At 40.7% G+C, this 13,981-nt stretch overlaps 1 protein-coding gene across 4 annotated transcripts in view; it reads right to left on the bottom strand.

Moving 5' to 3' along the window:
- The window catches only part of LOC138481515 (cadherin-10-like), a 1,315,401-nt gene that overhangs the window by 267,957 nt on the left and 1,033,463 nt on the right, over positions 1-13,981 (bottom strand). For all 4 annotated transcript variants that reach the window (XM_069613702.1, XM_069613701.1, XM_069613700.1 and 1 more), the window contains one exon: positions 7,185-7,372. In XM_069613702.1, coding sequence (XP_069469803.1) covers positions 7,185-7,372 — 188 coding nt within the window. The remainder of the gene's footprint in view (positions 1-7,184; positions 7,373-13,981) is intronic.

Genomic DNA, 13,981 nt, shown 5'->3' with positions numbered 1-13,981 from the left:
CTCAATGGACAGCTGGAGGCATACACAGACAGGCACAGGTGGGGCTGAGCATCGAGCAAAGGATTATTTGAACCACACCTATATAATAAATGCATTGTTTCCAATACAGAAATTGAGTTTTCTAAAGGTGCATGACTGAGGACCAGCATATGACTAGCAAGAATAGGCTGCTTACTTTGAGGAAGGCAAGGTATAGTGGAGACCAACACAGTTCTGTCTGGACACTTGAGGGAGTAGAGCTAAGGTAAATTGAAGGATGCTACCGATATTCTCACTGAGTGAACAGTAATTAAATAAGACAATGGGCCTCATTATAAGTTTGCCGGTCCGGTAACAATGGTACCAGTAAGCTTGCCGGTACCGTTGTTACCAGACCGGCAAACGTGGATGTCTTCACGCCCGCCAGGTTAGACCTGGTAGGCGTACCGGCACCCGCGAGCACAGCATGTCAGATGCACCAGCACCATTCGGTATGGTGCCGGTGCATCAACCTCCCCATTCCCATTGAGCCCTATGAAAAAATGTGCCCGAAGAAAATGATATCGGCGGCAGCAATGCCTGTTATACTGGCACGGCTAACACCAGTATTGTAATGCGCCCCAATGTCTTGAAGTTGTTGTGTTGGTATATCGAAGGGCACAGTGGAAGGGTTTGTGGAAGTGATCAAAGGGGAAACAGCTGAGGACAAGTAAGGGGACAATACAAACTATCCAGAAATGTTGATTTCAAGCTTGAGATCAAACACAGTGATCCACAATAAAAGACGGGCACGGCTCATTGTGGACTGCCCAATTTAGAGCGGATCTTCGGTAGCACAAAACACATTTGTAAAGCAGATGTCATACCCCGTGTAATAGCTCACACAGTTCACAACTTCATGTAGCTCCAGAAGGGCCTTCATCTCATGATCGGGCCATGTATCAGTGCCTGCTTCACAAACAGCCGAGCTCACAAATGTCTGAGAACAAAGTGCCCAGATAGGTAACATGCGTAACCTACTGCAATTGAGCATCATTGAGAGTACTCCTTCTGGCAATTAGCACCTCAAATGTATTGATAACACAGTAGGCTCCCCCAAACCAATGTCCACTGAGCTACAATAATGCTACATTGTCATTCATAGGTGTGTGTGGATGACCAATGAGGGTATATCCCCAGAGTGTGAGTGGGCCGACACTATTTTATTTGGTTGTTTTCTTTACAATTATTACGCAGCCGAAGACTGATATATATATATATTCCAGGCTGTTCTGATTGTTTCCCTAGTTGAATGACATCATTTAACCAAATTCCTACTTCCACAGCAGCGGAACATGAACTGACGTGAAACCACAAAATGTCCTCCACGTTGTAATACTCTACTTTAAAGACACACAACAAAAGAAACAGTGGGATAGGGGCACCTGATCGTAGTCAATGTTGGACAAGGACATTCACCATGATGTTGTATGTGATATGATCAAAGCCTTGAAGTGCTACCTTATGTTTATCTGGCAAGTGGGCATTATAGAAATAAAATAATACTCATAAAGGTTTATTTGTGACTCAGTTTGTTGTTTTAGGAGATTATATTGCAAACTGAAGTATGCCGGGTATTTATGTACAGGTAGACTCAAAGAAGTGTAATTCACACAAGCATTCACCTTCACAGGAAGGACACAACACAAGAGTAAAAAAATGACTGCCTCACAGTGAATGCCAGTAGATTTGCATTTTAGAGAATACATGTTACTAGCATCCAACTAAATGGTAAACGCAGTATTGACTGCATACAGATAACAGACAGTGTCAACCCTGTCAGACCCTGAGCATATCATTTGCTCTCTTCTGGCATGCTACAGTAAGATGCATGCAAGGTGAATGCTGAGTATGCACATCCTTAACACTGCTGCAGAAAGTGCTGGAGAGAAAGTACAATGTACATTTCTCTACTAACATCACTACTTCCTGATTCTTAAAACGATCCTGAAAAAGAGCTCTCAATTCATTTCACATAAGTCCTGGAATTGGTATTGTATGCTATTTTATTTATTTATTTATTTATTTATTTATCTATTTATCTATTTATCTATTTATTTATTTATTTACATTTGTAAAGCGCACAGCAGCCCTCGGGCATCGTGGCACTGTTGCAAGAATACATTCTTAGTTGCATTACAAGAATACTTTCTTAGTTACATTCCAAACAGTGAGAAGTGATTAGTTGAAAACATGCAATGGGAAAGCCGGCTGGCTCTCATGTTGCGAGGGTGGGTACATCATCACATGTGGTTACATGTTTAAAGGATCAGGTACTTGTAAAGGGAAAAATCAGTAGGTGCAGTCAAACAGGTAATGGCAACACATTACAGGCCGAGCCTCATGATACGGGGGCCTTAGGCAATATATGCTGGTAGGATCTGTGGGTGCAGTCAAAATAAGGTAATAGCAACACGTTACAAGCTGTGCCTCATGTTGTGGAGGGCTTAGGCAATATATAATACAAATGTCTGCATTCCGGTATATATATATTATAAGTCAATGGCTACAATGGAATGAGATTTGAAGCTAAGAGGCAGGAGTGGTGCATTATTTCAAAACTAAAGTGGCAGATCTTGAACTGCAAACTACCCTACAAATGCACGTTCCAAATTACACACCCCTATGATAGTCACCTGTTTGTAATACTATTTTAAACATGCGCATATCTTGGTATTGTGCGTGGTTCTGAGATGGGGATAGCACAGTTGTTAGTCGGCTTTATGTGTGTTTGTTTTAGCAGAAGTGTCTTTCTGCACGGGCTCCCAGTGGATGCACATATTGACGTACGTCTACGTGTGGGAAAGATCTCGTAACGGAGATGTGCAGCTTTCTGCATACTTGAACATTGTGTTATGATCTGTATGTAATGCTGCAGGTTGGCACTGGTCAAATGAGAATGTTGTGCTGCTAGTTGTAAATGTATGTGCGCATAGCATGCAAAAAATATATATTTCATTTACATTCTTAAATGTCATCAAGCCTTAATTACAAAGCCTTATCATGTGCAGAAATAGCCAACGTCATCGTGTGCACACAATGACTTTTACAACTAGCAGCACAACATTGGGACTTACAGAAACAAGATGATTTGCAATGCTTAGTACGTATATCACATAGGAGAGTGGCTATGTACTTTCACTTTAAGAATTAGTGTCCAGCCAATATCCATATTACCAGAGACATCATCCTATACTAACTTGATTTCAGACATTCTATTGGGGATTATACCCAGTTATTACTACAGGGACAACAGTCCTATGGATTTATTGCAAGCCATTAAGGGCAAGCATACCTGCTCGAATTACCATTGGGATAATATGTCGGTCAGTTGACCGTTATGGACTAATTACCCTTGAACCAAGTTAATGATTAAGTTTTCAATTTTTCTCTCCCCTGTTCTGTCTTTTCATGTTTTTGATTTTTGGAATAATGTGCACACATAATGTTTTTTTCTCCACACCCTTGAATCCTCAATCTCACCAATCCTTGTTTTTCTGTCTTTTTATCACTTTATTTTCACTTTGATGTGTACACTCGTATTGCGGCATGATGGAATAATACCTGCGCAATATGATTTCATAATTGGTTTTATACTGATATTAGGTTTGTGTTGAAATCATACAAAATTATGATAAACTATGTAACACACTTCCGATGATTTGCTGTGAAATTGTATGTAGCCCAGTTTTGAAAAAGGCTCAGCAGATCCGAAACATGTTATCGTTTATGGGCTTTTCTTCAAGAAGTGTGAATATGCTGTATAATTAAACATACACACATCTTTGATGGCGCTGAGTCCTGGAGTCTCTTCTGTTTTACACTGTTTATGGTGACGGTTAGGCTTTATTACCGCCTGGATACAGTGACCTGCGACATCCTTGATCTTACCCTATGCTTGAAGACACAGCATTATATGGCCAATCCAATACTGATATTTATGCAAGGGATTGTGAGGTGTCACCCTTCAGAGCAACGTTTTCCAAAGCCATTCTCTTCTGTCTGCAATTAGTTTTACAGTGGATGTTGTTTCTTTTGTTTGAGCTCCTCGGATCTGTTCACCCACGGTTTAAACTGTTGATCTTACGCTAATCAGAATTACGAAAAAAAAGAAAATATGAGAAATATAGGCCAACCATGTCTACAATCAGCTGGTCATAGGCATCTGGGTCTGAAGACCTCAAACATGAGACCAACACTGAAGTATGTTGCCTGTGAAGGCTGCCCCCTAACTCAATGATATCAGTTCTAGGTCTCCCCCTTTGCTCCTGCCCATTTCAGGGAGGAGTCTTCCCGACCATTGCAGTCCACGGTCGCGCCACCTCCACTTACCTGCACTGGCCCAACTACATTCTCCCTCCTCTCTGTAGGCCGCTTCCCCGAAGCCCGATGTACTCTGCATTACTCAACGTGATGCAGCCTTCTTGGGCAGTATGGGAAGCGCTGTAGAGGCCGCCACCGGATTCTAGTTTGGATTTAATCAGTTGGCCTGTGCATATTGACACTGCCCTGACAATGATACAAATGTGACAGGTTTTAATGTAATTGTTGACAGACGTTCAACTTAAAAATAAACACATATGTGACAACAAATGCATGTGCTGTGCACGTTTGTGTGCATCTATAAACATGCCTTGGTTTGCTATGAAATGTCATGTCAGTCTAATCTGAACATCTTTGCAGCTGTCACACAATGAATACCTCTGCAGATAGGCAAAGGCTTGTGGAATCCCTCCTCAAATCCTATGATAGGTCAGTGTCTCTCTTGGCATATGTGTGCCAAATATTGTGTACTAATCACTCCTTAAAATTCTTAAATAGGATTGGTCGTTTCAGGTAAAAAAAACCAAACAAAAAACATGTAAATCCTCATTGATTGCCTGGATGTCCAATCAGTATCAGAGCTCTCCAGCTCTGTTCATGTTGACCAAAAGCAATCCATGCACAATACATCTCAAAGTGAATGCTAGTTATGGGATGAGTCCTTAAAGTCGGTGATTGACCTCAAAGCATGGTTGGATGAAGCGTGATGATTCCTCTCATGTAGACTCAATAGAAAGTGTGCTCAAAAGCAAATTGATACCGACCTTTTATGGCCAAGACACTCATATAACACAAGGGTCTGAAATAATTGCAAGTGGGAGGCATATTTGTACCAATACTAGCATGTATGTTTAAATGTATCCAATAGCCGAGAGCAGGAAAGCAGACATGTTGTATGTAGTATATTAGCATTGCGCTATTAACTTCCTGAATTCATAGGAGAATTTAGACTGACTTCCAGACTTCATAGGAGTTTGTTTTCCCATTACCACTATAAACATCGCCTGGTCAGTGTTCCTGCCTCTTCTCGCAGCATATGACCATTGAACTTTAACTGGAAGAGTCCTCCAGTCTGCTCATTAAAGTTTATATTGTTGTGAAAAAGTCAACTTTGAACTTTGATTTTCATTGCGCCTTCTGTGTGACAGGCATTGTTGCATGTGCAGCGCTCGTTAGTCCCTGCACGCCTCTCTCCTTTTACTTCTCTCTCCTATGTATTGACTGAGAAGGCAGGACTTACTGTTCAGTATAATGAAGTGTCTGTTATTGGGGTACATGTTAGCTGATCTTGACGACTAAACTATATGTCAAAGCCTGAGAAAACATTGACAACTATTGACAACAGGTCTTGAGATATCTCAAAATTACCACATGGCAGGAGTTTTAAATGTTGAATGTGGGTTGTTCCCTGAAACGGCTTGTGAAATAAGGGCTGCATGACTGTCGTTTATGCAATATGAACTAATGCAACAGCAAAAGCAAGGGATAACAATGTGAACATTAATGCATATAGAGGGACGTGGGTGTGTGCCACCGCAGACAAATAATGGGCATGTGAAAGTGTGGTCAGAGATAAGGAAGTGGGACCGAAGAGTTAATTTGTGTTTTGTTTCGGGATCCTGAAAGAATCATACATTATAGGCAACAAAGCAAACCCAGACTACTCCAAGGACAGACCAATTCGAGTATTCGAGTATATAAGGTGTGTTATCTAGAGCAGCCTTTTAGCGCAAGCGACACGTGACACTGTAGAAAAAACTTAGCCTCAAAAAGATTTATCCATTTTAACATTTTAAACAAGTGTTCAGTCAGACTAACAAAGAAAGACAGCACCAGAAATCTTGCTACCACAGCAATAATTCGGGTTGGATAATACACATTATCAGCGGAGAGCACCATAAAAAAGGCAAAACATAGAAAAGCGCTCAACTGATCAAAGGGCACGGGCATTCAGATGGTCATCCGGATCAGCATTCAGGGGTCATATTGCAGAAATGGTGCACTTGTGCAAGTGCACATGTACACTGTATTAGTAGTGGGACACATTTTGATGCTGTCCAAACAAATGCTAATACTATGCACTATTACAACATGGATAATCATTTCTCTGGCCAAGAAATTATTTGAAAGAATACATGTGGTGCACTAGGGCATTTTGGCCCTACTGATGATAGCATGTACAATTGCACTTGTTTGGTACAAACTTTGATTTTAATAGATTTATTAAAGTTTTGCATAAATACATCCTAAGAACAATACAGACATTTATAAGGGAATATCATTTTAACAATACAAACTTTGTAAGAGAACTAAATGCTAAACCTTCCTATCATATAATACGAGTTGAAAAATCACAATGAATGATGAAGAGAATATATTGGTAAAAAGTTCTGCAAAGGAAGAGCTATTATTAAATAGTCAGGACAAACTACGGGAGACATACAAGAAACTAACAAGACTCAGACAGGAACGCAAAAGAAGGAACAAGAGGGCGGTATAACAAGGCATTGCAATTTAAAGAACTTTTTAACAATTTGTTTAAAAAGGAAAAAAGAAAATATTATCAAGCATTATCTACAGGTGAATCACCAATCACATAAAGCTGAATTTGAAAAACTGTTGAGTGCATATTGCAAGGAGACGTTGAAATAATCTAGATAACTTTGAGTAATGTGTGCCCATGTCATTCACTCTCCAACAAGAAAGTATGTCCAACAGAAAAGAATCCAGAAAAGTTGACTTTAGTATCACTAAGGATCACATGAAGCCCCCCGAGAATGTGGATCATTCCCTGGTTGGCAATGACCGACTCTACAACATGCAACCAAAAGATAGTCCCTTACCTTCCTCACTGTGATGATGCCTTCTTGGGTCGCCTTCTCCGTAACAATGTCAAACATGTTCATTTCATCGCCATCTGTGATCCTGTATTGCACCTCCGCGTTCTTCCCAATGTCGGCGTCGGCTGCTCTTATCCGCCCAATCGTTGTACCCACTGGCGAGGATTCAGGAATGCTGAAATGGTAAGTATCTGCAGGGCACATTTAAACGTGAATACCAAGTCATCTAGCTGGTGAAAGAAAGTCATCAGGTTGATTACAAATCGACCTTTTCAAACACAATCATGAACCCAATCATTGTGAGTTCCCCTAGGTAAACAATCCCAATTATCATTACTTTTATATTAACATGTCTTTTGAAAGATACGAGAGAGGGGAAATGGGGTCTGTTTAGCATCAACAAAAAAGAGGAAGAAATGGAAGGTGTTTATATAAGAACACTACAATTGGGACTCCGGAAGGAAAACAGAAATACAGATTGAAAGCCTATTTTATCGAAAGGCAACAAACAACCACCAAACCAAGAAACGGTAGCTTCAGTATCTCTGTTATCATATGTTTCTTTCCATCTAGCTTTCTGGGAGGATAGCTCAGGGGCAACGTACTTGGAGCAAAACAGGTCTGATCCCTGGGTCTGCGCTTAGAAACCTCTGGTTATTAAGCGCGTTATAAATAACCAATCATATCATATCAAAGAGAAGAAATGGTAGGTGCAAGTGCAACAGATTTACGACACGGCACACTCCTGACCAGAACTCTCTGGCAAGGGATGTGGAGCACAATAAAAGCACTTTTTAATTATTGAATTTGGATTCTGCTTTGAGTCGGCACCCAACCCGTCTCACACCCTCCTTTACAGACACCCCGTATCGCAATGGACCATGAACCAGGCCGGTGTGTAATAATGACATATTTATTTATTTTTCAAATTGAAGGGCAAAATCAAACATATCAAATTTAGGGCAGAAATCATCAGTGTGGTGATAATATACAGAAACATGTTATAATACAATTAATTTAACTTTCTGACATTTGATACATACATTTTGAATGAAAGCGAGATCACTTTTTGTCACACTCCTAGATGGTACTGATGTTATGCACTCTCCTTTCAACCCTCCCCCAAATATGCTGCTGACTAAATTCTGTGTGGATCGAAGAGAGTAGCAAGGAGTCAGATATAAGAGGCAAAAATCAGATTTTAAATTCGACCTACCACCCAGAATGGGAGGCCAAAATGAAAATGAAAACCTTGAAAATGAGAAAAATGGCATACAAGGAGTTCACTGTTTACTTAGAGGTCGGTTTACATTTGTGGTAAAATAGATAAGACAGGAATTCATGTGGCTGTACTAAAGAGGCAAGGAAGCTTAGAAGCTACAGGGCAGAAACTGAACCAACATGAGTATAGGTAAGAAAAACGACTTTGGGAAGGAAAAACAATACAGCAAGAATCACACGTGGCAGCATTGCAATTTCTTATTCTACACAGACTTTAAACAAGCAAGCAGCAATGAAAAGAGGCTAACAGTCACAATCGAAAATCGGTTCTTGTGATGGTGAACAAAGGCACATTGCATATAGGATAATGAAGTGAAGGGATGACTCTTTATGGATGGCAATATGGGTTTCACTATAGGAAATGTAAATCAGATTTTTTTAAGGAAAGCAATTGCACAGGAAAAATCGGTTTTGATAGGAAAATGACAGGTGTCATGATGCCTACCCCCGGGCATCCGGATCAAGCCCATCAGCCCCGGGAGCAGGCATCCTGATATTTAATAAAACCCCAGATGCCCGGCAGGGGGCTGTCTGGGTTTAGTCCTGGCGCCTTAGGTGCCAGGCTCATAATAGAAATCAGTCCTGGCCTGGATGGGACTATTTTACTACAGGGACTATTTTTTACTTGGGTGTGGTTCTAGGGACTTCTTACCTGGAACTACTTTGGAGGCTATTTAAACCACGCCCGAACAGCAGCACATGCTTCGCGTTATTCTGCATCCAGCAGCGTAACGCTCACCGTGCCTGCAGTCAGCATCCAGTCTTCAGCCACGCCCGTCTCGAATCCAGAGCTCCTAGCAATAGAAGAAAGAAGAGGGAAAGGTTAGAAAACAGATATTATTTAAATCCTTACCTGAATTCCGGATCCATCACGTCTTCGAACTTGAAAAAGACATCATTCTACACGCGTTGCATCGCCAGCTGCAGCGCCGCGCCATACTCACTAGTCCTTACAGCATTTTTCGATCCGGAGCAGCCTCCATCATTTCTCTGCCGAATTCCACCATCTAGGGGACAAAAGAAACATAAGGTGAGCCAAGAGAGCCAACAAATACAACCTCTCCAACATAGACTTACCTGATTAACAACTGGAGGCATGATTCTGTAACAAACCGCAACTTCTTACGCTGCACCTGTAAGGAGAGAGAAACCAGCAATTTAAACACACACATCTTTTGCCGGACAGTGTTGGGTTATATAGACTCTTACCTGAACCCCATCAGCTGCCACAAGACAATCTTCCCTTGGACCCAGCTGCAACACAAGAAAGGAATATACAAGAGTGACAATCGGACATATAGAACTCTTTTGAACTTTATACTTACGGGTTCTCGCCTGGAACCTCGGAGTCAATTTTCATCCAGAACTCTTCCAACGCCTTCAAACCAGTGAAGTAACTGGTATTACACGCCCCTGCATTTCACGCAGGATAGAGAGCTCATCATTTACAAACATAAGGTGAGCTTACTGAAAGTGAATATCAGTGGTGATTAGTGGGGAGAACAGTGGGGTGCCATTACTAAAATCCACGGATGGCTAAATCACTTTCTCCACTTGCAGGAGAATACTTCTACGGGTCAAGCAGACGAGATTAGGCAGTCCAGTCCAGCCTGTCATCTCTGCACTACGCTTCACATTGGAGGAGGTTGCAGCTGTCTGGGTCCGATCGACGCCCCTGTGGGAGCCAGGTGAGCGTAACACAGGTTCTACTGAGACTATATTTTAGCGGCTAGATTATTAAAGAAAGACACGGCACGCAAGGGGGTTACTTTGCAATGTTAACCAGCTTGCGCTGCGTACCTCCTTATAGGGGAATTAATTAATTTATCTAAAAAATTGTACTAAGGACATACACAGATGACTGAAATGATTTGAAAAGAATTACGCTCCACATATAGTCTAGCACAGATTCTTCTATGGGCAGGATAAACAGAAGATGCTGACAATTTGGGAAACTACTAGGGTTCTTATGGGATTTTTATAGGATTTTGACCGAATGCAAGGTAACTGAGCAGGGTATGCAGTTTTTGGGTACTGGGGAGGGTGATACTTACAAAAAGCCCTTCAGTTGGGTAATTTGGACAACTAACTGGGTCTTTGGACAGCGAGGCAAACTTCTGGTCACTGGGCAGCGGCTAGGCTCTCCTTTATGGGAACAGCTGGGCAACAGGGGTCTGGTCACTGTGGGTAGTGGGATGCATTTGCTGGGCAGAGGGTCGGTTTGCTGGGTTCTCCCAATGGGATCAGCAGCCTGTCCTCCTTTCTCCCTGAATTATGGGTGTTTCTGGTTCTGGATAGGTGGTTCTGGGTAGGTGGTTCTGGATCAGCTACTTCTGGACCTGGTTCGGGAGTCTTGGAATCCTTCAGGGTGAATTTTGAATGTTGAATCTCCCTATGCCTCCCTGCCTAGCTTTTAAATAGGCAGTAAGACATCAGAGAACTTTACAATGTGGGCAAAAGTGGACATACCCCTTGAGTAGGATAGGCCAGGCTATTAATGTCGGCTCCTCCCTCCGAGCTGATTGGATTGAAGGAAGTGACCTACCCTTAGGTGTATGCATTTTATGACTCCTTTTGTCCCACAAGCCTAATTTTTCACAAAAGGAGTTATGGAATACAACTTAACATTTTCATTAGTCACCATTATACAAATCAGATAGGCAAATCACATATTTCTCAAGGAATATGCCGGTACAAACACCGATTCTGTGCAATGCTGCTTCACCCTTTGGGCACAATTTCCCTTTTTTCCAGGGAAACAAAACACCTAAAATTCTGCAACTGGTTCCATATATGCATATTAGTAGGGCATATTTTCCTCAAGTTTCATGTCTGTACCACTTATGATTCACAATGAAATACATTGTTTCTGTCATTCCAGTTCACCAGGGGCCACCAAGACACACCTAGTCTCATTCTGTGTGTGTAAAAATCATATAAAACTGTCATAATCTCACATTACTGTTTATTCCGAGGATGTAAATACATGTCTTAATGTAAAAAGTTATTTAAAGTATATGGAGGACATTTGTCACTGTGTGGGTGGTACTTCAAATCTCCACAGCCAGCCTGCCCCCTCTGTGTCAGTCTGAACAACAGGGATTCCATCGCTCCCTTTGATCGCAGGCAGTGGAAGCTGAGGAGGGGATTCAAAGGAAATCACACCTCTCTGTCACAGTGCTAGTTCCCCTTGGGTCCATTGTCCCTTGAGGCAGAAATGTCAGCCAGTCTGATGAGTTTGCACATTTCCACACTTTGGCCCTTTCATATTAGAGGAGGAGGATTCCTTTCCCATGGGGGATGGTACCTTTGAAGTGCCTACCTATGCCACTTGTTCTGCTGGTTACAAACGTTCTTCTTTTCTTTCTTTCAACAGAAACCACGTTTTTTGTGGAATAATATAATATACATTCAAATCAAACTCTATCCCCATACATGTAATACTGTTTCTCTGCGAGTAATGGTGTTATTCACATTTAGTTTTAAAAATGTAATTTCCCTGCTTTGCAAAAGCGGGTTTACACGTGTGCTTTTTATCTCGTGTTCATTTTACAAAATGTGGTTTCTTTCGCATTAATTTTCTGAAGAGCTTTCCAAGATCAGGTCAGTTTCTGTGTACAGAAATATGCTTGCACATGGTTTCTTTGCAACTGACAGAAGGCCAGAGAGAAAGCCATGCTGTTACTTACCTTTTGAAGTACTTTGTGTGGGTTGATTTATTTCAAAAGTGAATCCTTGTTGTGCGGATTTCAACAAGATTCTCTGCTCTTCATGGGCTTGATTTGATTAAAACAATGCCGTTCTAAAGGGCTTGTGTGATGTCATGGCATTCAGATGCAATACACAGGCAGGGCTATGTTGAATAAAACAAATTGTGTGCTGTTTAAAATGAAAAGAGTCACCAGTACGATGCCATCTGGAATGCAGGTCAATTTCTGGTGCAGCCTTGAGTTTTCAAAGTGACAGAAAAGAAATATACAGCCATTCTGAATTGAAGTTATTCTCTCTTGCTTCACGTGAAGAAACAACACAAGGCAGCCATCCTGGGGGTGGATATGTTGAATTCTCGCCCCCTATGTGCTTAGCAGATGAAGCACAGCCATTTTTGCATAACTGCTGAAATGCAGTTTTGTGATGCAGGGGATTTCTGTTGGGGCTGGTAAATGTACCCCACACAAGGGTTAAACACATACTTTGAATTATAAGCTGGTGAAGGTTGAAAATGTGGATGGTACATGGCTTGTTTCATCTTCTGAAAAGTCCTCACATTCAGTGGAATTTGGTGACTTAATAACCCAAGTTGTATGAATTGTCTTGACAAGCCCATGCACGTGCAGCAGACCTCGATTTGGCATTTCGTCTTCATTCTTAAAAACTTCCCATCACAACTGAATCAGCCTCCTTGCCTGATATGCCTCACTGGTCTGTTGTTAAACTGCTGGACAACTGAGGAAGACACACATCTGCATACATGGCTTAATGCATTCCTAGACGTGATGTATGGCAGAACCCATGCTACCGAGGATGATGTGATATACCTATAATAACATTATTTACAATATAATTCTAAAACAAAAATAATAACAATAATATTAATAATAATAAAATAATAATAAAAATAATACATAATAATAATGTGGATACACATAACTGACGATAACAACAACAATGATAATAATAAACATAATAACAGTAGTAATATTATTACTAACAATATTAATAAGGCCCATACAATAACATGCAATAATCATAATAATTATCATAACAACAATAATAATAATAATAATAATAATAATAATAATAATAATAATAATAATGCCCATACACATATCCAACAACAAAAATGATAATAGCCATAATAATAGTAATCTAATATTAATAACAATAACGACCATACAATAACATGCAACAATACTAATAATAATGATAATAATAATAATAATAATAATAATAATAATATTAAATAATCACAAACATATTGTTTCTTTATAACCCAATGATAAGTAGTAACACGTTTGAACATAGTTAGAAGTTTCCACTCCTGTAGCTGTTTTAAAGATTTTGCTGGTCTGCGCTTGGCTTGGCCGCAGCTGCTAAACCTCTGAACCAATTACAGTGTATTACAATCTAGTGAATTAAGGCTATATCACCAGGCACCCTATTAAAATGGAGTCCCATGAAACTGCGCGGCTTGAAGGCAATGGAGCCTGCAATGTCAGAAACAGCTGAGGAAAAGGAATCCAAATAGTGCTGTGATAAGCTCACACTGTCACAAGGAGTGACATTAAGCATCATTCAAATGCCTTTAAGAGATTCAGCAAACAGTAGTTTACACTTTAAAAGCTTTTTTTCTCACAGCTGGACTCTTTGGAACAGACTGTTCTACTTTTCTCCCCCGCGAATGGGTCTTGAGTGTTTACAGTTTCAAAAGCATAGGCTAGAACCACCTCTTCATAGATGAAAGTAACTGCAGGATGGTTAAGTAACTCATAAACAAAGAAAGACAGGCACACAGACAT

The sequence above is a fragment of the Ambystoma mexicanum genome, chromosome 5p, assembly GCF_040938575.1.
Source record: "Ambystoma mexicanum isolate Mex_15411 chromosome 5p, UKY_AmexF1_1, whole genome shotgun sequence".
NCBI classification, from domain to species: domain Eukaryota; kingdom Metazoa; phylum Chordata; class Amphibia; order Caudata; family Ambystomatidae; genus Ambystoma; species Ambystoma mexicanum.
The sequence above is the reverse complement of the archived record's forward strand: the minus strand, read 5'-3'. Positions and strand labels throughout refer to the sequence as shown.